This window comes from Prionailurus viverrinus, chromosome A2 (genome assembly GCF_022837055.1).
Source record: "Prionailurus viverrinus isolate Anna chromosome A2, UM_Priviv_1.0, whole genome shotgun sequence".
NCBI lineage: Eukaryota > Metazoa > Chordata > Mammalia > Carnivora > Felidae > Prionailurus > Prionailurus viverrinus.
This window is the reverse complement of record NC_062562.1, coordinates 124,119,104-124,140,515: the sequence shown is the minus strand read 5'-3', so window position 1 is coordinate 124,140,515 and position 21,412 is coordinate 124,119,104. Positions and strand designations below refer to the sequence as shown.

Below are 21,412 nucleotides of genomic sequence, written 5' to 3'. Positions count from 1 at the left end.
GCTCTATGTCTGTCTTTTAAAGGGTCCACACAGTATGTATGTAGCTCACTCACCCTGACTCTAGATACACAGAACGTTAGAGCTCAGGCCTGCACAGAAATCACCTAATTCCAAGGCTTTTGAACTGTGTACAGGAAGGGTTAGTCAACCTCTCAAGGAAGCTAAGGAAGGAGATGGCACCTATTTTTACATATTGATGTGAGAAAGCAAATATGGCAAAATGTAAATAACTGGTGAACCTGAGATAATTGGGAGCATGTACACTGTTGCACCATTCAAGTCTGAAATTATATAAAAAAAGGTTAAAAATATAAAAAAGGAACGAGACTTTTTTTTTAGAATGGATATGGAACAAACTGCAAAGTATTTTAAGTGAAGAACACTTCTGCACAAGAATGTAAACGACACCATGCTACCATTTGACAGGCTTCAGTTCTCAGGGTAACACTGGCCTCATTAGATGAACTGGGGAGGATCATATCCCATCCACTACATTCTGAAAGAGTTTGTATAAAATTAGTATTATTCCTGGGGTGTCTGGCTGGCTCAGTCAGTAGAGTGTCCAACTCTTGGTTTTGACTCAGGTCATGATCTCATGGTTTCATGAGTTTGAGTCCCGCATAGGGCTCTGTGCTTGGAATTCTCTCTCTCAAGCTCTCTCTCTCTCTGCCCCTCCCCTACTCACGCTCTCTGTCAAAAATAGATAAAACTTGAAAAAAAAAAAAATTCAGTATTATTTCTTAAACATTTGATAAAATTCATAAGTGAAGCCATCTTTACCTGGATTAAATAAAAAGCCTTATGGCATGGTTTTTATTTTTAATTCAATTTATTTACTAGATACAGGGCTATTCAAATTCCCGACTACTTACTGCATCAATTTTGGCAATTTGAGGGTTTTTTTTTTACTGTTTATTTTTGAGGTGGAGGGGCAGAGACAGGGGAATAGAAGATCTGAAGCAGACTCTGAGCTGACAGCAGAGAGCCTGATGCGGGGCCTGAACTCATGAACCATGAGATCATGACCTGAGCTGAAGTCAGACATTTAAGTGACTGAGCCACCCAGGCACCGTGGCAATTGAGTCTTTCAAATAATCTGCATATTTCATCTAAATTGTCAAAAAACTGGCATAAAGTTATTCACAATATTCCCTTATACTTTCTCATTTCTGTAAGATCTATAGTGATGTCCCCTCTTTCATTCCCAATACTGGTAACTTGTATTTTTTCTCTTATTAGCCTATGAAGGTTTTATTGATATTGTTGATCTTTTAAAAATCGCCTGTTCATTTCAGTGATTTTTTTTACTGTATGTTAATACCTTAGAAGACAGCACTCTTAATGTCTGTTTTATTATGGTGTTCTACTACTTATACAAAAATGCAGGCAGCACAGGAAATGGGGACAAAACTCCAGTGAAATTTGAATCCTTGTAAGAGAACAGTGAATTCATCAGAAAATTGGTTTCTTTCCATCAGGTGTGGCAAAATTTGCTGAACTTTGACATTACCTGATGTCACAAGAATTTTAACATTTTGTGAATATTTTCACAAAAACAACTTTTGTATTCAACAATCTTGTATTATAGGATACACAGATTTCTACAACTTTATGATTTTATCAATGACACACTGAGTACAGAGAAGAGATGTGTTATGATTCTAATCTGTTTCTGGCTAAGGGCATGTCTTACCAACAGCTTTTCCTGTTTGTACAACATTTCGGCTGGTTGTGACCATGACGTTTCCAATTTTTTTGCCACGTTCACTGTTTTGAACAGAACTGAGGAAAGCAAAGAAGTTTTAAGTACATTACAAAAATTCACACACAGCACCTTCTATAACCATCCCCCAAATTAGAATTGAGAAAAGAAGCTAAATTATTTGTTGTGCATCAATTAATTTAGTAAACTTTTAAGCATGTACATTTTCAGAAAATACTAAAATAACATGCAGATGAACCAAAAAAAAAGGACATAAGGATGCATGGTTAATTCTCCCTACAGTTATGATTGGCTAAAGTTACTCCACCAGAATAAAAATGGCAACTCTGTTATTAGTTCACACCATTCTCTATGAGACAGCAGTGTTTTCACTCTGAAACATACACACTGCTGAGCTGAAGAATGTTATGCACATATTTGGTTACTATTTGAAGCACAAGTCTATCAAGTGGAGAAAAACAATTCCTAATTAGCAATGAAACACATGGCATAAACTCAGACATAAAAATTTTCCTAGTTTTTTTCTCTAAATACTCACTGTGAGAATCTTAACTTCATGTCTGACACTGAGTACTGGCCTTGAAAAGGATGACTGTAAAACAAAGTTTGAGTCTATTAGATTCTAAGTATTTGACCAATAAAGCTGCAAAACAAAGCTGTCACAAGAAAGTATCAGTAAACCTTGCAGGGATGACTCAGCTGGGTGGTGGTGCTCTGCATGTGACAACAGGTCTTTGATCACAGCTCTCTACTTACAGTCTCGGGAGCCTCTCTGAGCTTAATTCGTCACTTGTAAAAAGGTGTTTTGTTTTGTTTTTTCCTTGGAGTGCGGTGGGTGGTTTGTGTTAATGTTACACTAATGTTCTGATTTATTTGGTCTGGGGTTGGGCTAAGCATCAATGTTTATTTTATTTTTTTAAGTTTAGTTTTGAGAGAGACAGAGACAGCATGATTGGGGGAGAGGCAGAGAGAGGGAAAGACAATCCCAAGCAGGCTCCACGCAGTCAGCGCAGAGCGTGATGTGGGACTCGAACTCACAAACTGTGAGATCACGCCCTGAGCTGAAACCAAGAGTCAGACACTTAACCAACTGAGCCACCCAGGTGCCCGCCCCTATTTGCACATTTTTAAAACCACTGTCTTAGAATCTTTTAAAGCCCATTCCAGCTAAGCCTCTTATGAACCTGCATTAAAATCTGTAGAGTTGGTTCAGGGCACCTGGGTGGCTCAGTGGTTAAGCATCTGACTTCGGCTCAGGTCATGATCTCACAGTACGTGAGTTCCAGCCCCATGTGGGGCTCTGTGCTGACAGCTCGGAGCCTGGAGCCTGCTTCAGAATCTGTGTCTCCTTCTCTCTTTGCCCCTCCCCAACTTGTGCCCTGTCTCTCTATGTCTCTGAAAAAATAAATAAACGTTAAAAAAAAAAAATCTGTAGAGTTGGTTCAAATTTGAGGCACCACAGCAAATGCAGAGACTGGATAGAGATCTGACCAGCAGGGAAGGAGACCAGATGGCCCTGCATGACACACTGCGGATGGTCGCAGTGGACCCCCCAAACCCCCCACCCCAGCACCACCACAGTGAGGGCCACCAGGCAAATAAACTCACATCTGTTTCCCTTCATCACTCTTTAAAATACAGGCCTTGTGGTTAGTGAGGGAGAATACTTTGAACTCTCAGCTCTTTCATTTAATACTATTAAGCTGTTTTTGCCTTTTAATTCTGTTTTTACCACATTCAAATGGCAACATAGGTTTCTGCTACAGCCCAGCGTGATGATTAAATCCACCAAAATCATTGCTGAACCTAGTCATTTTTCTTGATAGATGATATAAAGGCTAACAGACATGTTCTTTACAACCCTGCTCTACTTCATCCTTGCAGATGCTTCCCCAAGTTACTAGGACATAAATATCTGGATTTTGGGGGGAGGGAGAGGGAATATTCTTCATAGCACCACTTATATCACATTCCCAGTCTAGTTAACTCTGGCTCCCAAATAATACAGTAGTCAGTACAAAGCTGATTTTTGTCTGACTCTTACTGAGAAGTTTAAAATACAAATAAAAACAAATGTTCAGTGTACACCTGATAAACATTCTGTTCATCATTACAAAAACATTTTAATAGTTTAATTTAGAAAAGAAGTTCTCAGGATGTACAGTAGTTCCCCCTTATCTGCGGAGGATACACTCCGAGATTCCCAGTGGATGCCTGAAACCACAGACAGTACTGAATCCTATTTACATTATGTTTTTTCCTGTACATACATACCTGCAATAAAGTTTATAAATTAGGCACAGAGAGATTAACAAAAATTAATGATAAAACAATTATAACACTACACTGCAATCAAAGTTACGTGAATGTGGTCTTTCTCTTTTCCTCTGAAAATCTCTTCTGGCACTACACTCACCCTTCCTCCTCTGGTGATAGGAGAGGATAAAATGCCTACGCGATGAGAAGAAGTGAGGTGAAGGATGTTAAGTTCTGTGATGTAGCGTTAGACTGCTACTGACCTGATGATACATCACAAAAAAGATCATTTGCTTCCAGACTGCGGGTGACCCGGAGTAACTGAAACTGGAAAGTGAAGCCACGGATAAGGGGGTACTACCACATATGTTCTATCAATGGGTCTCCTCACACTCCTCTGTTCCATTCAAAGATAACCTCATGTCATAATGGCCCCACGCCACAGCACATTTAAATGTCTTTTATGCCTACGTGGATAAAGTCTGTCAACATTCAATACTGCGACAGGTATTAAATTTTGTAGGATTTTAGAACCTGCGGTGGAAGCCAGGCTTGACCACACACCTAGGAGTTCAAATATCAACTTTGGCTTTTTCACACTTCATGTTTTAAAATAACCTCTCAGTGGTATTTCCTTCGAGGTTTCTACCTGGTTTGACCATTCAGCTAAAGTACAGATCCAGGGAAAGGGAGAGAAGAACTATCATGTATCGAGTATCACCATGTGCCAAGATTTCCTCTTCTGAATTATGCCAAGATCTGGGAGAAATGCAAATCCTTCCAAAAATGTCTGGAGCATTTTGTGTAAGAAGAATAGGGAAGCAGTTTTCAGCTGCTTCTCTGTATCTGGGATTTTATAATTTACTTCAGGAGATTTTTGGAGATACTCACAATGTCATCAAAGTTAAAATACAATCCTTCTTTACATTAGGGCATACTTAGTAAATCCACCATGTTACATACTATCAACCGTCAGAGGACGTGCTTACTTTGGATTTATTTCTGCAAGTGCCGGATGCTTGTTGCTGTTCCACACCCTGTAGTTGTGAGTATTCTTCCATGCTGTAACAAAGGTTGTCCCATAGTCCGATAGTATCTTTTCATTATCTGTCAAGCAAATATTTGAAAGTTGAGCTGGACTGTAGCCAGTCAGGGATGTGAAAATTAACAACCAAAAAGGGTGAAGGAATGGCTTTGTTCCCTCCACCCCCCTGCTTTATAGGGGAGATAGCCTACCAGATATCAGGAAACTTGGGTCTAGTTCCAGAAATCCTGTTAAGAAGCTATGTGGCCTTTGGCAAGTCACTTAATCACTCAGAACTTCATTCTCCTAACCGGAAAATAAGAGGGTTGAGCCAGATATATTCTAAGGTTTCTTATAATTCCAAAATATTTCCACGTTCTCCTTACCAAGGTTAGGAGGCATAGTATTATTTAACAAAAACTGTAGGCTGGACAGTAACTGTATTGATGTATACATATGGAGTAGGCAATCAGAGCATCTTTCTGTCTTTTCAAATTGTTATTTTTCTATTAAAAAATTAGAATGAATACATGAATTGGTTTTTTAGTCACTTTTTTCTTCTTTGGACTTTATCACACTATTTGGTGAAATTCATTCCTTAATTTCCAAGCATTTCACTGTTATTTTACTTAAAATAACAAAGGAATTTTCATATTTAATGTTGAAAACTTCTCAGTTCAAAAAAAATTTTTTTAATGTTTATTTTTGAGAGAGAGAGAGAGAGAGAGAGAGAGAGAGAGACAGACCGACCCTGACCCAGAATCTGAAGCAGGCTCCAGGCTCTAAACTGTCAGCACAGAGCCCAACACGGGGCTCGAACTCAGTCTGCGAAACCATGACCTGAGCCAAAGTTGGACACTTAATCTTAACTGATGGAGCCACCCCAGGAGCCCCACGGCTTTTTCATTATCATGAGGAAGCTTTAAGAGAGCATTTGTTCTGCTTGGAAGAACAGAAAACGTTTGGACAATGGATTCGAATGGCTTTTTCTTCACATACTAATTACAAGTTGCTTGCTTTGAAGGTGAAACATGACTTTTGTGGCTGGGAAAAAGGAAGAGGATACACATGGCTCTAAATGCAAAATATACGGAACTTTTTTTAAGAACGTATTCCTCAAACAGTTCACTAGGCTGAATCTCCTTTAACAGCAGCACGGGCCTGAGTCAGATTATTTGAGTTTAAATCACAGCTCAGTCTCTACCAGATGGATGAGCAACCTATTTAACCTTTCTGTGTCTCACTGCCTCCCTGTAAAAAGATGACAGGGTATGTACCTCCAGGACTGTTGTGAGGTTGAAATTAGTTAGTAGACACAAGGTGCTCAAAATAAAACAGGTCCCTGCATGTATGAAATGTTCCAAAAGAAAAAGAAAAAGAAAAAAAAGGCCAGTTACTACTATTATTCAGCACTTACAGCTATCGGGGCAAGTATGTTTAAAAAGTAAATTACTCATGAAGCTACCATGACTGGTGGAGACTGGGGTTTTCTTACTAGATTATTGAATGATTCTGAACTTGAGCATTTAGTCTTGGGTGTCTCAGCCGCTAAATCTGTAGAAGAGGCAGATATCTAAAAATATCTCAAAGAAGGACAGAGTGTTCCTTTATAAATGAAGCACACACCTGGAGCCTGGGTTCCAAATGTCTCACACACTTCATGAACAACTAACCTGAGAGGTGACAGTGGTGGGTTGATTACAACATCTACTGACAGGACAATGTGAATGTACTTAATGTTACCATGGAACTATGTACTTATACATGGCAAAGATGGTAAATTTTAGGTTATGTGTGTTGCACCACATTTTTAAAAACTTCCCCCAAACAGTGGTAGAGGTAATTGGAAAAAAAGGAAAAACAAAAGCTCAACACTCTTCTAACAACAACAAAAATCTACCAAATCTTTGCTACATATCCATGGTGGTAGGTGACCATGTTGCAAAAGCTCGTTGCGGAGCTTCATTTGCTTTTTATAGATTTTCTTCTCTATGGGGAATGAGATGGTTTTAACACAGGAGTGAGTCTTTTACCTGCTCCACCCTAACCATTTAGTAGGAATAGTTCTGAGAATGTGAAATTGGAAGGCTTAATCATTGAGAATGTGGTTTCCAGTGATTTCTACCTTTTATATTTCTCTTTTCTCCCTTCACAGATCTTAAAAACATGTAAGCAGTGTTTATAAATAGCCCCCAGATCCTGACATGTCCTTCCTTCCATATGGCAGAGCACAAAGCAGCCACGTAAAAGTGATGAAGACCTGGATTTACCGTCTTGGAAAGTTTTTTTTTTTTTTTTTAAATAAAGAAAAGCTAAGTTTCAAAAACTATTTGAAACGTGATCCACTTTTGTAAAAGGATCACCACAAATACCACAAAGCTAAAACCCAAAACATATAAACAGAAAAAGGTCTGGGAGGATATAAAGTACTCAAAATGCTAAGAGAAGTTATCTCTGTATGAGGGAGTGACAGATAAGGTTTCAAAATGAAAATGTATTTCTTATGCAATTCAAAACCTCACAAAGATTACAAAAGGAAAAACTGGCTATGTGCTCCTTACCTAACTGCAGCGTGGCAGCCAGCAGCGCGTGGATGTAGACTGCAAACTGGGCTCGGATCCATTCATCACCTCCCTCCCAGCCTGTGCCATCCAGGAAGACGTCATCTCGGTTCTCCGTCACGTGCCTCACTAGGTAATCTGCGAACCTGAGGTCTGCGGTGGTTGGGTTAAGCAGCTTCCTGAGTTCCGGATCGTGGATCTGGATCAGAGCTTCTTCCACCTAGAGGGTACCCGGGTACAAGTCAGAGTCTGGCCATTCACACAGATATCCATGTAACACTTTAAAGAGTCACTACTGGGAAGCTGAAGCTGGAAATAAGAAAATACGAATAACAGCATTCTCAAAAAGTGAGGCTAAGAGGTTTTTACACTGAAGTTTTTTCTTTACTTCGAAAATCCTCATTTTATGGTTTTAGAAAACAGATACATTAATATTTGATTCTGAGTTACAAAAGTAACACATGTTGATTATAAATATATTAGAAAATGGAAGTGTGTAGTAAAAATCACCTTTGTCACACAACCAGAAATAATTACAATTTGTAAGTACAGTTGCTAAAAATCCTTCGTTGAGTACACAGATACTTCGGAATATTCTTATAATGTAATATTTGAGATACAAAGAGATATATATAACTTACAGGCTACTTTTGAAATATAACAACAAATCACATAACTATGAACCCACCAACCAACTTCAGAACCAGAAGGTAACCAGTAATATTGAAGCAACTCTGTCCTTCCATCTTTACCCTCTGCCTGGGGAGGTATGGACCTATTTTTTTTTCCCCTCAAAACTGGGACCCCCAAATTTTCATTTATCATACTATAAACATTTTCCCATGAAGCACGTTTTGGTACTTTGTATTAGATATTATATGGGGCACCTGGGTGGCTCAGTCAGTTAAGTGTCTGACTTGATTTCAGCTCAAGTCATAATCTCATAGTCGTGAGATCCAGCCCTGGGTCGGGCTCTGTACTGGGCATAAAGCCTGCTCTCCCACTCTCTGCCCCACCCCACTCCTACTTTCTCTCAGACACAAAATAAACAAATATTTAAAAAAAGTTTTATTTTTGGGATGCCTAGGTGGCTCAGTCGGTTGAGCATCTGGCTTTGGCTCACGTCATGATATCGCGGTTCGGTTCGTAAGTTCGAGCCCCATGTCAGGCTCTGTGCTGACAGCTCAGAGCCTAGAGCCTGCTTTGAGTCTGTGTTTCCCTCGCTCATGCTCTGTCTCTCCCTCTCTCAAAAATAAACATTAAAAAACATTTTTTAAAGTTTTATTTTTAAAACAATTTTTAAAGATTTTATGTTTATTTTTGAGAGAGAGAAAGGGAGGGAGGGAGGATGGGGGAGGGGCAGAGGAAGAGAATCCCAAGCAAGCTCTGTACTGCCAACATAGAGCCCAATGTGGGGGCACAAACTCACGAACCATGAGATCACGACCTGAGATGAGATCAGGAGTTGGACATCCAACCAACTGAGTCACCCAGGCGTCCCCCCCAAAAAAAGTTTTATTAAAAAACAAAACAAACAAAGTATAAAAATCCAGGCTGGGTGAAATTTTAAAAAATTACTTCAATTTAAAAAGTGAACACGTGATTTAAATTTCTCATATGTTGATGTCAAATATTTATCTGTAGCTACTTCCTCTTCATATCAGGACCCAATTAAACAGGTTAGAAGTATTTAAATTATTTAAACAATAAACACATTTTAATTTTGGTATTGTAGTGGGACCAGACTGCCTGGCTTGCAATCCTGGGTCACTCCCACTTACCAGCCATTTAATTTCCCTGCTCCTTATTTCCCGAACGTGTTAAGATCTGGACAGCATCTTATATATCTCATAGATTGTTACGAGACTTAGATCACTTAATACACCCTAAGGTGTGTAGAATGCATGGGACAGCAATTTTTACCTTTATTAGTGTTATTCCTGTGCTGTTAGAATTCCAGTTAACAAAGAAACAGGACCAGCAGCGTCAGAGACATGTACTCATATGCAAACCCACCTCCACAATGGCATCACTGAGGTGCTTCTGTTGTCGGAAGAGGATGTTAGTAGCCCCGGCAACAAATCCGCGAACGGTGACGTCAGAGAGAAGGTGGTGCTGCTGCAATGCCATATACGGCAGACACAGATATCCCTACGAGTTACAAGAATAAAAGACCACATCAGAAAATAATGGGGCAGCCACCTGTTTTCAAGCTGAGACAGCCAACAGCAGGAAAGGAAACTCCCAAACTTGTCCTACTGCCATACCATCCCTAGCACAGTTGATCTCCTACTCACTACAGTACTTATTCCAGGGAACCCTCGGGTCTTGACTGCACGGAGTCCAGTTAGTCACTAACCTCTTCCATGTGTGCTGGTCTAACATGAAAATTGTCTTACTTGATCACTTTGTTCTCGGTTCAACTTAAAAGATTTCACGGTAACTAACGAACTGGACTTTTTCAGTTAGGAAATGAAATATTAAACCCATTAAAAAAGTATGTTGTTTAGTAGAAAGCTGTTAGTTCCTCCAGGAAAATTTGAAAACACATAACCAGTGACATACTGTTATGAGAACAGCAAAGCACTGCATATGGCATTTGTTTACTTGCCCTATTGTTAAAAATCATGCAAAAATATTTCAAGATATTTGCTACATGTTTAAAGCAAAGAAAAAAAAAGACACTCGCAGTAGTTATATATTTAACTTCTGTTTGAACTGGTATTTGAAAATACTGCCCCGAAAATTATAGTCGAATTGCAAACCACTGCAGGCAGTTAAGTGTACAAAAGGCAGCATATTTCCTGAGAAATAAAGCTGTTAACACTGCAATGATGCAATGAAGGAGGATATGGCATTTCTGTTGGAAGACTATCAATCAAAACAGATATCCAACAAGTGACACAATTTGTGTAATGAAGCCAGGAGGGCAGAATTGTTGAACCCCTGAACTTGTTTTGAATCTCAAGTCCTGTGACAGTTTTACTTTTTTTTTAAACAAACACGGAACTAGAGAGCATTCTCTGGATGATGTCTTATTTTTGAGGGCAGGAGACATCTCTTTTGCTACTTCATGTTCTTCACTGTGTCCTGCGATGTGCTTTGTACCTAACAGGTTGTTGTTAAATATCTTAATGTGGGAGAGAAGACTTCCAAAAGACTTCCAAAAGATACTGGAATATAGGTCCAGTAACCTACTTTTATTCTTTTTCTTCACAGTATCTTCCTCCATTTAATAAAATGCTGACCAACAGAAACAGCAGAAATAACCCATTTATGCATTAGAGATACTCAGTACAGCACTTCTCAACCCATGCCCCTCTTGGGACTAAAGGCCGGAAAGACCCCTGTTCCTCATTCAGAATCACTCAGCTGGTAAAGCTCAGGGTTCATGCTTTACTTTGTGAGCTCTGTATTAAAAAACAGACTCCCCCTGATCCCAAGTACCTGTTTCTAAACATAAACATTACAATATTGAATCCTCCCTATGTATTACACCAGCATGAAAACAAAGAAGTAGGTTTTAAAAAATCAATAGTTCAGGGGCGCCTGGGTGGCTCAGTTGGTTGAGTATCCAACTTCGGCTCAGGTCACGATCTCGCAGTTGACGAGTTCGAGCCCCGCATCGGGCTCTGTGCTGACAGCTCAGAGCCTGGAGCCTGCTTCGATTCTGTGTTTCCCTCTCTCTGCCCTCCCCCACTCATGCTGTGTCTCTGTCTCAAAAATAAAATAAACATTAAAAAAATATTTTTAAAAATCAAGAGTTCAAAGCTTTTAGAAATATTAAAAAATTACATTCCTTAAAAAACTACATGTATGCTTGACCAGCATTCTACTTCTTATATTATCCTACAGATACACCTGCTCATATGTGAGATTTGTGAAGAGTTATTTATTGCAGCCTTGTTTTTTATAGCAGCAAAAGATTCGAATCCTAACCATTCATGGGCAGGGAACTGAATAAACCATTTGTCTATACAATGGAACATCCTGCATTGATAAAGGATGCAAGTCACTTCCAAGGAATAGTTGGTGAAAAAATATAAAAATGGGGTATAGGGGCGTGTGGGTGACTCAGGTAATGATCCCAGGGTTGTGAGATTAAGCCCTGTGTCAGGGCTCTGAGCTGAATGTGTGGCCTGAGATTCTCTCTCTCTCTAAAATTAAAAAAAAAAAAGGGGGGGTATCGTCTGGTACCATTTGTGTAAAAAAGGAGGGGAAAATATCTACACACTTATGTATATGTAATATACCCCCAGAGAAAACAGAAGACTAATAATGCTGGTTACCACTGTAACCATGCTTTGGAATCTTCTGAATACTGAACCATGTGAAAGTATTACATATTTATAAAATTAATTAAAATAGTTCAAAATAGTCTTAAAATTGTGTCACAGTTACTTTTAATAAATGATCTATTTTTCCCTAAATCTTTTAGAGTTCCTTATTGTACGGTGATAACAAGAGCACAAATCCTTTCACATAAAGCAGCCTCTATACCCAAGCCCCCTCCTGGCTTTTCACTTTTCTAGGTACTTTAATTTCCGTATTTGGAGCTATAGAATAGTAAAAACAAAAATCCAGGGGCACCTGGGTGGCTCAGCCGGTTAAGTGCCGGACTTCAGCTCAGGTCATGATCCCAACAGCTCAGAGCCTGAAGGCTGCTTCAGATTCTGTCTCCCTCTCTCTCTGCCCCTCCCCCACTCACGCTCTCTCTCAAAAATAAACATTAAAAAAAAAAATTCATACAGTATTTGCACACCCATGTTCATAGCAGCATTATTCACAATAGCCAAAGCATGGGAGCAACTCAAATGTCCATTGACAGATGAACAGATAAAGTATGATATATGCATACAATGGAGTATTATTCAGCCTGAAAGGACAGAAATTGTGACGTATGTTACAGCATGGATGAACCTTGAGAATATTAAGTCAAACAGGCCAGTCACAAAAAGATAAATAATGTATGATTCATTTAGAGTAGTTAAAATCAGGGGCGCCTGGGTGGTTCAGTTGGTTGAGCCGCCGACTTCAGCTCAGGTCATGATCTTGCAGTCCATGAGTTCGAGCCCCGCGTCGGGCTCTGTGCTGACAGCTCAGAGCCTGGAGCCTGTTTCCGATTCTGTGTCTCCCTCTCTCTGACCCTCCCCCGTTCATGCTCTGTCTCTCTCTGTCTCAAAAATAAATAAACGTTAAAAAAAAAAAATTTAGAGTAGTTAAAATCATAGGAACAGAAAGGGTGGTTGCCCAGGGCCAGGGGTAGGGGTTGGGGTAATGGGAGGTTATGGTTTAATGGGTATAGAGTTTCAGTTCAAGATGAGAAAGTTCTGGAGATCAATAGCACAAGGATGTGAATGTAACTTAACATTACTAAACTGTATGCTTAAAAATGCTTAAAAAAACAAATACATATACGTATATACATATACACATATATATATATGTATATGTATGTATTATATATTTTAACACAATTAAGAACCAGACAAAACCCCTACATCTCTGCTTGGTAAATCTAGCAAAACTGTCATGAGCTAATAATCCATGAGCTAATAATCTGAGCTGGAAAAGCAGTGTGTCTTCTCTCTTGTGACTTAGAAAGTGCTACAGTATGATCAAGACTGTATGCCATCTTCTCACCTCTCCTTTGGTCAGGGATGATAAAACATGTTCATGAATTGGAAGCCTCCCTGGTATAGGGATGTCCATTCTCTCCACAATTTATCTAGAGTTTGAAGATAATCCTAAAATTGATGTGGAAATACAAAGAACTAAGAAACGCTTGAAAAACAATAATAAGGGGGAGAGCCTTTTCTCTGCCTGATAGGATATACATACAGTGTGGGACCACCCCGGGGATAAATATACCAATGGAAGAATAAGAGTCCAGAAAGACTCCTTCCTCAAATATACACAAACTAATTCCAGTTAATAATAACCAAATTGTGCAAGGCAAAACTATACAGCCTAAAATTTTTTTTATTATGTTTATTTATTTTGAGAGAGAGAGCGAGCGCGAGTTGGGGAGGGACAGAGAGAGAGAGGGAGACACAGAATCTGAAGTAGGCTCCAGGCTCTGACCTATCAGTGCTGAACCCGACACCGGGCTCGAACTCACGAGTGTGAGATCATGACCTGAGCCGAAGTCAGACGCTCAATTCACTGAGCCACCCAGGTGCCCCAAAACTACAGAGCTTTGAAAGATAACCCAGGAAACTGTCTTCATGACCTCGAGGTGGGGGTGGGGAGGATGCTTAAATAAGATTCCCAAGGCACTAACCACAAAGTAAAAAAAATGATGAACAGAAAAGGTATTTAGAATATATTAAGTCCCACAAATCAGTGACAAGGAAAAGTTTTTAGTTTTTTAAAAATGTTTTTATTTATTTTTGAGAGAGAGCGTGAGCATGAAGGTGGGAGGAGCAAAGAGAAAGGGGGACACAGATCTGAAGCAGGCTGCAGGCTCTGAGCTGTCAGCACAGAGCCCGATGTGGGGCTTGAACCCATGAACCTCGAGATCACGACCTAAGCCAAAGTTGGACGCTTAACTAACTGAGCCACTCAGGTGCCCCAAGGACAAGTTTTGAACACATACCACAAAGGATATGGAAAGATGCTCAGCCTCAAAAGTAATTACTGAAAAAAATGCAAACCAAGAGACACAAGATACTATCAGGTTGGCTAAGTGTTAGACTAAATATTAAAAAGGCTGGCAATACCAAGTGTTGGTGAGAATGCAGAGCAATGGGAACTCACACCCTGCCTTGGGAATGGAGGACATTGCCACAACCACTTTAGCAAACAATTTGGAATTCTTCTAGTAAAGCTGAGGGCACCCATTCCACATAATCCAATATTCTTGCTTTTAAGTACTGAATGCTACAGAAACTCTGGCATGTGTCTAGCAAGACTCCTGAGTAAGACTTTCATAGCATCATTACTTATAGTAACCAGAAACTGGCAACAATGCAGATGTCCATCCACACATCTGATTAGTTGCAGAATAGCTGAAAATGGAAAACTACATAGAAATAACAACATGCAATGTCAGGCAAAAACACGGATGAAACTAAAAACAAGGTCAAGAGGAAAAAAAAGTATGGTTCCACTTACTTAAATAAAAATTCATAAACATGCATCCAGGACTTTTTGGCTAGCCAATCAAGGTATTTGTAGATTCCCTAAATTTGAAAATGACAAGCAGGGTGCCTGGGTGGCTCAGTCGGTTGAGTGTCTGACTCTTAACTTCAGCTCAGGTCAAGATCCCAGAGTCGTGGGATTGAGCCCCATGTCGGGCTCTGCAGCGAGAGTGGAGCCTGCTTAAGAGTCTTTCTCTTTCTCCCTCTCCTTCCCTCTGCCCCTCTGCTCTGCTCACACATGCTCTCTAAAATGAATGAATGAATGTATGGATGAATAATGAAAGAAGAAAGAAAGAGAAAGAAAAGAAAATGACAAGCTGCAAGCAAGCAAACCAAATATAAGCTCAGAAGCAATAATTAAAGGAGGTTAATACATGTAGCAAAAAAAAAAATCTAGTTTCCAACTACGTATGTTTTTAACTTTTTCATAAGTTTATCGTTTTACTAAAAAAGTTAAAATAAATTAGGAATTCAAAATCAAGTGATCTTCTGATGGAGGCAATATTTTAAAAACCAAGGGTACCATATAGATATAGTTTAAAAACCTAAGTAACTGATCTCTTAAAAAAGGCACAAAAGTCTCAAAAAGAATTTAGTGGCTGCCTAAAATTATCTTCCCTATCTCTTAGATACTAAAAATAAAAATCCCTTTTATTCAATTAGAGTTGCCTCAATTGAGGGGACTTTTCACCAGAGTTCCATTTATGGAAAGACCTACTTTTTACCAAATAATAAATATTATCTCATACCTGGAAAAGAGGAGGCAGAAGTGGACTCATGACACTAAAACAAGTGGGAACACTAACTCCCAGGGCCCCAGGCCTTCAGGCTGCCCCTAACCGTAACTGCTTTGTCCCAGTATGTAGACAATTCTAGTACTCTTTGAATAGTAAGGTAGGAAGATTTAAAATCAGGGAAAGACATAAAAACCCTCAGGATGGTCTTCCACATCTGAAAATACTACCCCAACTTCTTTAGCTTTTTTCCATTTCTCTCATTCTCCTTCAACTTTTCTCTGGTTCTAAAGTGGTCTAGTCCAGCAGAGTGTATATATGATATAGAGAATGCTCTAATTTTCCTCCTCCTTCTTTGGTTCCCCTCATTCTTTCCCTTCACCTTATGGGTACTGTACCCAAATACTGCCTCTAATCCCATCTTCTCTCCCTCAGCACCCAGGTTTCTTCTCTACACTTCAGAAATCAACTCTCCGGACAGGTTCAAGCATATTTTAGCATCTGGGATAGATGGCAGTGATTCAGTAAGCGTCATTTCTGAGAGTGACATGAAAGGCATCATTCTCCAGCAATTTCAAGTACCAGAGAGAAGACTAGAAAGCTGGAGAGCTGAGGAATCTCTTCCAGACATAAATGTTTTATTATGTAGAAATTTGTTTCTATTTATTCATATGCTAACTGAGTCAGGGGACTAGTCAGCTTATTATTCTCTTCAAGGCTCAATATCCTGGGGTGCCCAGGTGGCTCAGTCAGTTAAACTGCCGACTTCGGCTCAGGTCATGATCTCGCGGTCCGTGAGTTCGAGCCCCACGTCGGGCTCTGTGCTGACAGCTCAGAGCCTGAAGCCTGTTTCAGATTCTGTGTCTCCTGCTCTCTGACCCTCCCCCGTTCATGCTCTGTCTCTCCCTGTCTCAAAAATAAATAAACATTAAAAAAAAAAAAACAAAAAAACCCTCAATATCCTACCTTCAGGAATATTCTGCAAGCTTCTCTCTGGCTATTTTTAAAATCACTTTTAAGAACTTTGGCTAACCTAATTCCTTCTGTATAATAAATCTTTCATAATCTTCAAGAGAAAAAAAAAGCCTAAACACAATTCACTTTTAAGAATATTTTGTGTCAACTATACTTCAACTAAAAAAAAGAATATTTCACACTCCAAAGTTACTGACATGAAAGAAATCAGCATTTGCATTTACAATTGTGATTAAATGACAAATTAATCAATGCATAATAAAACATAAAACCAAAAAGAAAAATGATTTACCAGCATGATAGCAGTAAGCCCATCATACATTCAGTATTGGTATAATGTACACCAACAGAATATTCTGCCAAACATGGTTTATTGACAGCCCACAAAATATATGTTTATTTTGCTTTAATTCAGCAACCTCATGGACAAAAACAAAATCCCTCCCCAGTTAATCACCCTCTTGACATCTCCACAATGATAAAAATTGGAGGGTCAGTGGGTAACGCAGCCACGTGAAGGCTTCAAAAATATAGGCAGTTCTCACACCCACATGTGAGTTCAGAAAACCCACAACTGGTGGCTACTGACCTATACCTAGTAGAGTGAGAACCCTGAGTTTTCTCCCCAGGTTCCTAAATCCCAGCTTTAAGAAACTGTGCATTAGTTTGATCATAAAATCAATTAAGGTAACTTCAGAATCCCCTAGCAGGCCACAAAATGAACAAAGCATTTCCCATTATCTATGCAGCATTACTAACACAGGGCAAATACTTATTTGTAAAGTTGGAGAAACCCAGGAAGAATTCATCCTAGAGGAAATACATGTTCAAATCAATGCTACCCATCTTCCTTTTCCACATAAAGTTTTACTTCATGCAGAAAGGATGCTATTTGGAGAAAATCATAAAATTTGCTGTAGTTACTAGAAAGGTGTATCTTGCAAGACACATGGATAGAAGAACTTAGAACCTAGTATGGTACCTGGCATATGTGACACTATGGTCAGAGACAACCACAGCACTATACATATGTATCTTACGGTTTTCAAGGAAAGTTTTCAGCTTTACCTTTGTGAAGATGGCCAGGGGCATGCCATACTGGTCCTCTTCCAAACCAGAAATTAGCCCTGGTATCAGGACCACCTGGCCTGTATTAGCTTGAGGTTGTACAGTAATTGGAGGACTGTCTGAGGGCACAGACTCCTTTGGAAATGAGTTTGTCTGTTCTGACCCCGCCTGTTCCTTTTCTTTCAAGGTGGGGTCCTCCAAGACACTAGGATCCAAGGTCTCCCAGTCACTTTCTGAAGATTCTGGAGATGGGCGAGAAGGAGGTTTCAAATATTGACTGGTATCATTGGGTTCCTGTCCTTTGCTGCTGTCCTCTTCCGCTTGGAGCAAAGGTTCTTCAGTCTTGATGCCAGCATCTCCTCCATGGTTCCCTGTCATGATTTTCTTAACAGTTCCTGAGTTGGTATTTAAAATTTCAGGAGCGGACATAGAAACCAAATCATCTGCAGGTGGATTACTTTCATGAAGCCCAGCATCTTCAGACATACTCTTTCGCGGTCTGTACTGAGAACAGTCACTGAGACCATGTTCAATCATGCCTACAACACACAATATCGGAGAACATCTAGGCTTACAATAAGGTGGGAGAAAATAAGAGTTGCATATTCCATTTTAATTAGAACTAGAACTCTCCTATAAAAATTTTAATAAGTTATGCTTGCACATATTTTAATTAAAGGAAAAAAAAAAAGACAAGAAAAATCTCGTATAAAAGAGAGAAACTCAGGGGTGCCCGGGTGGCTCAGTTGGTTGGATGGCCGACTTTTTATTTTAGCTCAGGTAATGATCTCGTAGTTCGTGAGTCTGAGCCCCACACTGGGTTCTGTGCTGACAGGACTGTAGATCCTGCATGGGATGTGTCTCCTCTCTCTGCCCCTCCCCTGCTTGTGCTCCCTCTCTCTTTTAAAAATAAACTTAAAAAACAAAAAAAACAAAAGAGAGAAACCCACTGCCAAAAGAAAATCATGTTAAAATAGAAATATTTTCCCTAACAAGTTTATCCTTGAAAAATTTTTATCATTGAAAGTTCCAGTACAAGTTAAATAAAGAGTAGATACTATATCCTCTTACCTGGAAAAAGGGATAACACAGTCATCAGGGCACCCACCAATTTATTCACTGGAGAAATATAAAAGAGAACCTGAAATGGATTCAATCAAAATTAAATTAGAAAATCCTGGGTCTACAATATCAAAACAAAAAAGGTAGAGGGGAGTACAGAAGGGAAGATTCTATACAGAAGAGTAACACCTAATAAATAAAACATTAATGAAAGAATCAAAAAAAATCACCAAGCATCCATCATGATTCAGTTAAAAATTACCAGTGGGAGTTAAAACTATTGTGAAAGGTTGTTGGGCAAGGGGCTCTTCACATAACTTCAAATTTATCATCCCACAGATTAGCTATTAGCTGTAAATAGAAACACATGTACCTCACTATGAAGAAATCTGACAACTACCACCTTAATCAAATGATTAAATTTCACATCACCAGCGACAGTACCAACAATTATGAGCCTCCTGGTGTGATAACTCTGTGGAGGACACACCACCACTTGTATAGTATTCTCACCCAAAAAAGTTTAAGCTGCAACTAGCCACAAGAAAATAATCAGGCAAATATAATCTTAAACTTTAGCCTGGATTTAAGTGTTTGTTTATTTTTGAGAGAGAGAGTGCAAGCAGGGGAGGGGCAAACAGAGAGGGAGAGAATCCCAAGCACACTATGTGCTGTCAGTGCAGAGCCTGATGCAGGGTTTGACCTCATGAACCGTGAGATCAATGACCTGAGCCTAAATCAAGAGTCTGATACTTAACCAACTGAGCCACCCAGGTGCCCCTAGTCTGGATTCTTTGGGAAAAAAAAAAAGCCAATGACACGAAAAAGAAAAACAACAGCAAGGTGGTACAGCTGTTTGAGATTAAAGAGGACTACCATGCAGTACATGATTCTTAGTCCCCAAAGTGGAAACAGCAACTAGTTTATAGGACATTACAGCAACTCAAGAATTTGAAAATGGACTGATTAGATGTCATTTATTGCATCAATGTTACAATTTCTTGAACCTGAAAATGGTATCTTATATGGGAATGCACTTAGTCTTAAGAAAGAAATATATCCTAACATATTTAGGGGTAAAGTACCATGATCTTAAAATTAGGATTCAGGGGGAAAAAATGAACATATATAAAGCAATATAATGCACAAGTGGCAAAATGTTAACAAATGGTAAATGCAGATCAAGGGTATAAAAGTTCATTATAGGATTCTATCAACTTTTCGGCAGGTTTGACATTTTTCAGAATAAAAACAGAAAAAAAATCACGAACAGGATTAGATATTGCATGAAATGTAACAATGGTCATCATTAAATTGGTTGGGAAAAAAACAAGCAAAGATTTGCTTAGGTGAGTTTTTTTTCCCATTATAAACAAATTATTTAGCGACACTCAAGTGCTATCTGACAGAGCACAGTACCCACAATTGTCTATGTTTTCCTTACAGAGTAATCTTGAGTGCTTTGCAAGTATGGAGAAACCAAATGTTGCATTAAAGGGCAGCCTTATTTCATCAAATCAATATGAAAAGAGTGTACCTGTGATTTGCCACATTACATAAAGATATATGATCATAAATGCCACTGCATGTAACTAGTTTAAGTTCTATTTTGCAAGACTGTTGTTTCAGATACGTATGTCTATATGTGCTCTGGGTTGCAACGTAAAGCATTTTTTATTATGAATACCAAAGTTTGAAATCTACAACTCAACAAAAAACCCACAACCTGATCAAAAAATGGGCAAAGGACTTAAACAGACTTCAAGAAAGTCATACAAATGACCAATAAGCACATGAAAAGGTGCTCAACATTACTAACCATTAGGGAATGCAAATTAAACCCAGGAGATACTACCTCATACCTATTAGAATGGCTACTATCAAAAAACTAAAAAATAGCAAATGTTGGTAAAGATGTGGAGACACTGGAACCCCTGTGCATTACTGGCAGGAATGTAAAATGGTGCAGCCACTATGGAAAACAGTATGGTGGTTCATCAAAAGAATTAAAAGTAGAATATCGTCTGGTCCAGCAATACCACTTCTGGGTATATACACAAAAGAACTGGAAGCAAGGTGTTGAAGAGATGTACACATACCATTCATGAGAGTCAGAAGGTGGAAGCAACCCAAATGTCCATCAAAGGACGAAGGGATAAACAAAATGTGGTATGTACAACAGATATTATTCAGCCTTAAAAAGGAAGGAAATTCTGACACATGGATCAGCCTTGAGGACATTATGCTTAGTAAAACAAGCCAGTCGCAAAAAGACATACTGAATGATTTCACTTATATAAGAACTTAGTGTAGCCAAATTCATAGAAACCGTAAGTAGAAGGGTCAGGGTCAGTGGGAATAAGAAAATGGGAAGTTATTTAAGGGATACAGTTCTAGTTTTGCACAATAAAGAGTTTGTGAGTGGATGATGATGATAGCACAACAATGTGAAGGTATGTAATGCCACTCAACTATATGCTTAAAAATGGTTAAGATGGTAAATTATATGTTACGTGTATTTTACAACAATTAAAAATTTGGTTAAGAAGTTAAAAACATTGTTGGGGTACCAAATGAGCCACCCACGCTCTCCAGGAATAAATACTTTTAAGGTAACAAACCATACTAGACTAAACCATACCAGCCATAAATGGCTGACTTTCAACAACTGTTCCACCCCTACTCCGCTTAGCACAGTAATATGGTGTATAAAACTGGCCCCAGAGGTCCTGAGTGGCTTAGCTGGTTAAGCATCCAACTATTGATTTCAGCTCAGGTAATGATCTCCCCGTTTGTGAGATCTAGCCCCATGTGGGGCTCTGCACTGACAGCGAGGAGTCTGCTTGGGATTCTCTCTCCCTCTCTCT

General features: G+C 39.2%; 1 protein-coding gene across 1 annotated transcript in view; it reads right to left on the bottom strand.

Moving 5' to 3' along the window:
* AVL9 (AVL9 cell migration associated) overlaps positions 1 to 21,412 on the bottom strand; it is a 69,017-nt gene that overhangs the window by 5,869 nt on the left and 41,736 nt on the right. The window contains exons 9-15 of the mRNA XM_047829524.1: positions 18,555 to 18,624; positions 17,484 to 18,022; positions 9,581 to 9,715; positions 7,565 to 7,784; positions 4,969 to 5,086; positions 2,262 to 2,315; positions 1,694 to 1,782 (exon numbers count right to left, since the gene is read on the bottom strand). Of these exons, the coding sequence (XP_047685480.1) occupies positions 1,694 to 1,782; positions 2,262 to 2,315; positions 4,969 to 5,086; positions 7,565 to 7,784; positions 9,581 to 9,715; positions 17,484 to 18,022; positions 18,555 to 18,624 (1,225 nt within the window). The remainder of the gene's footprint in view (positions 1 to 1,693; positions 1,783 to 2,261; positions 2,316 to 4,968; positions 5,087 to 7,564; positions 7,785 to 9,580; positions 9,716 to 17,483; positions 18,023 to 18,554; positions 18,625 to 21,412) is intronic.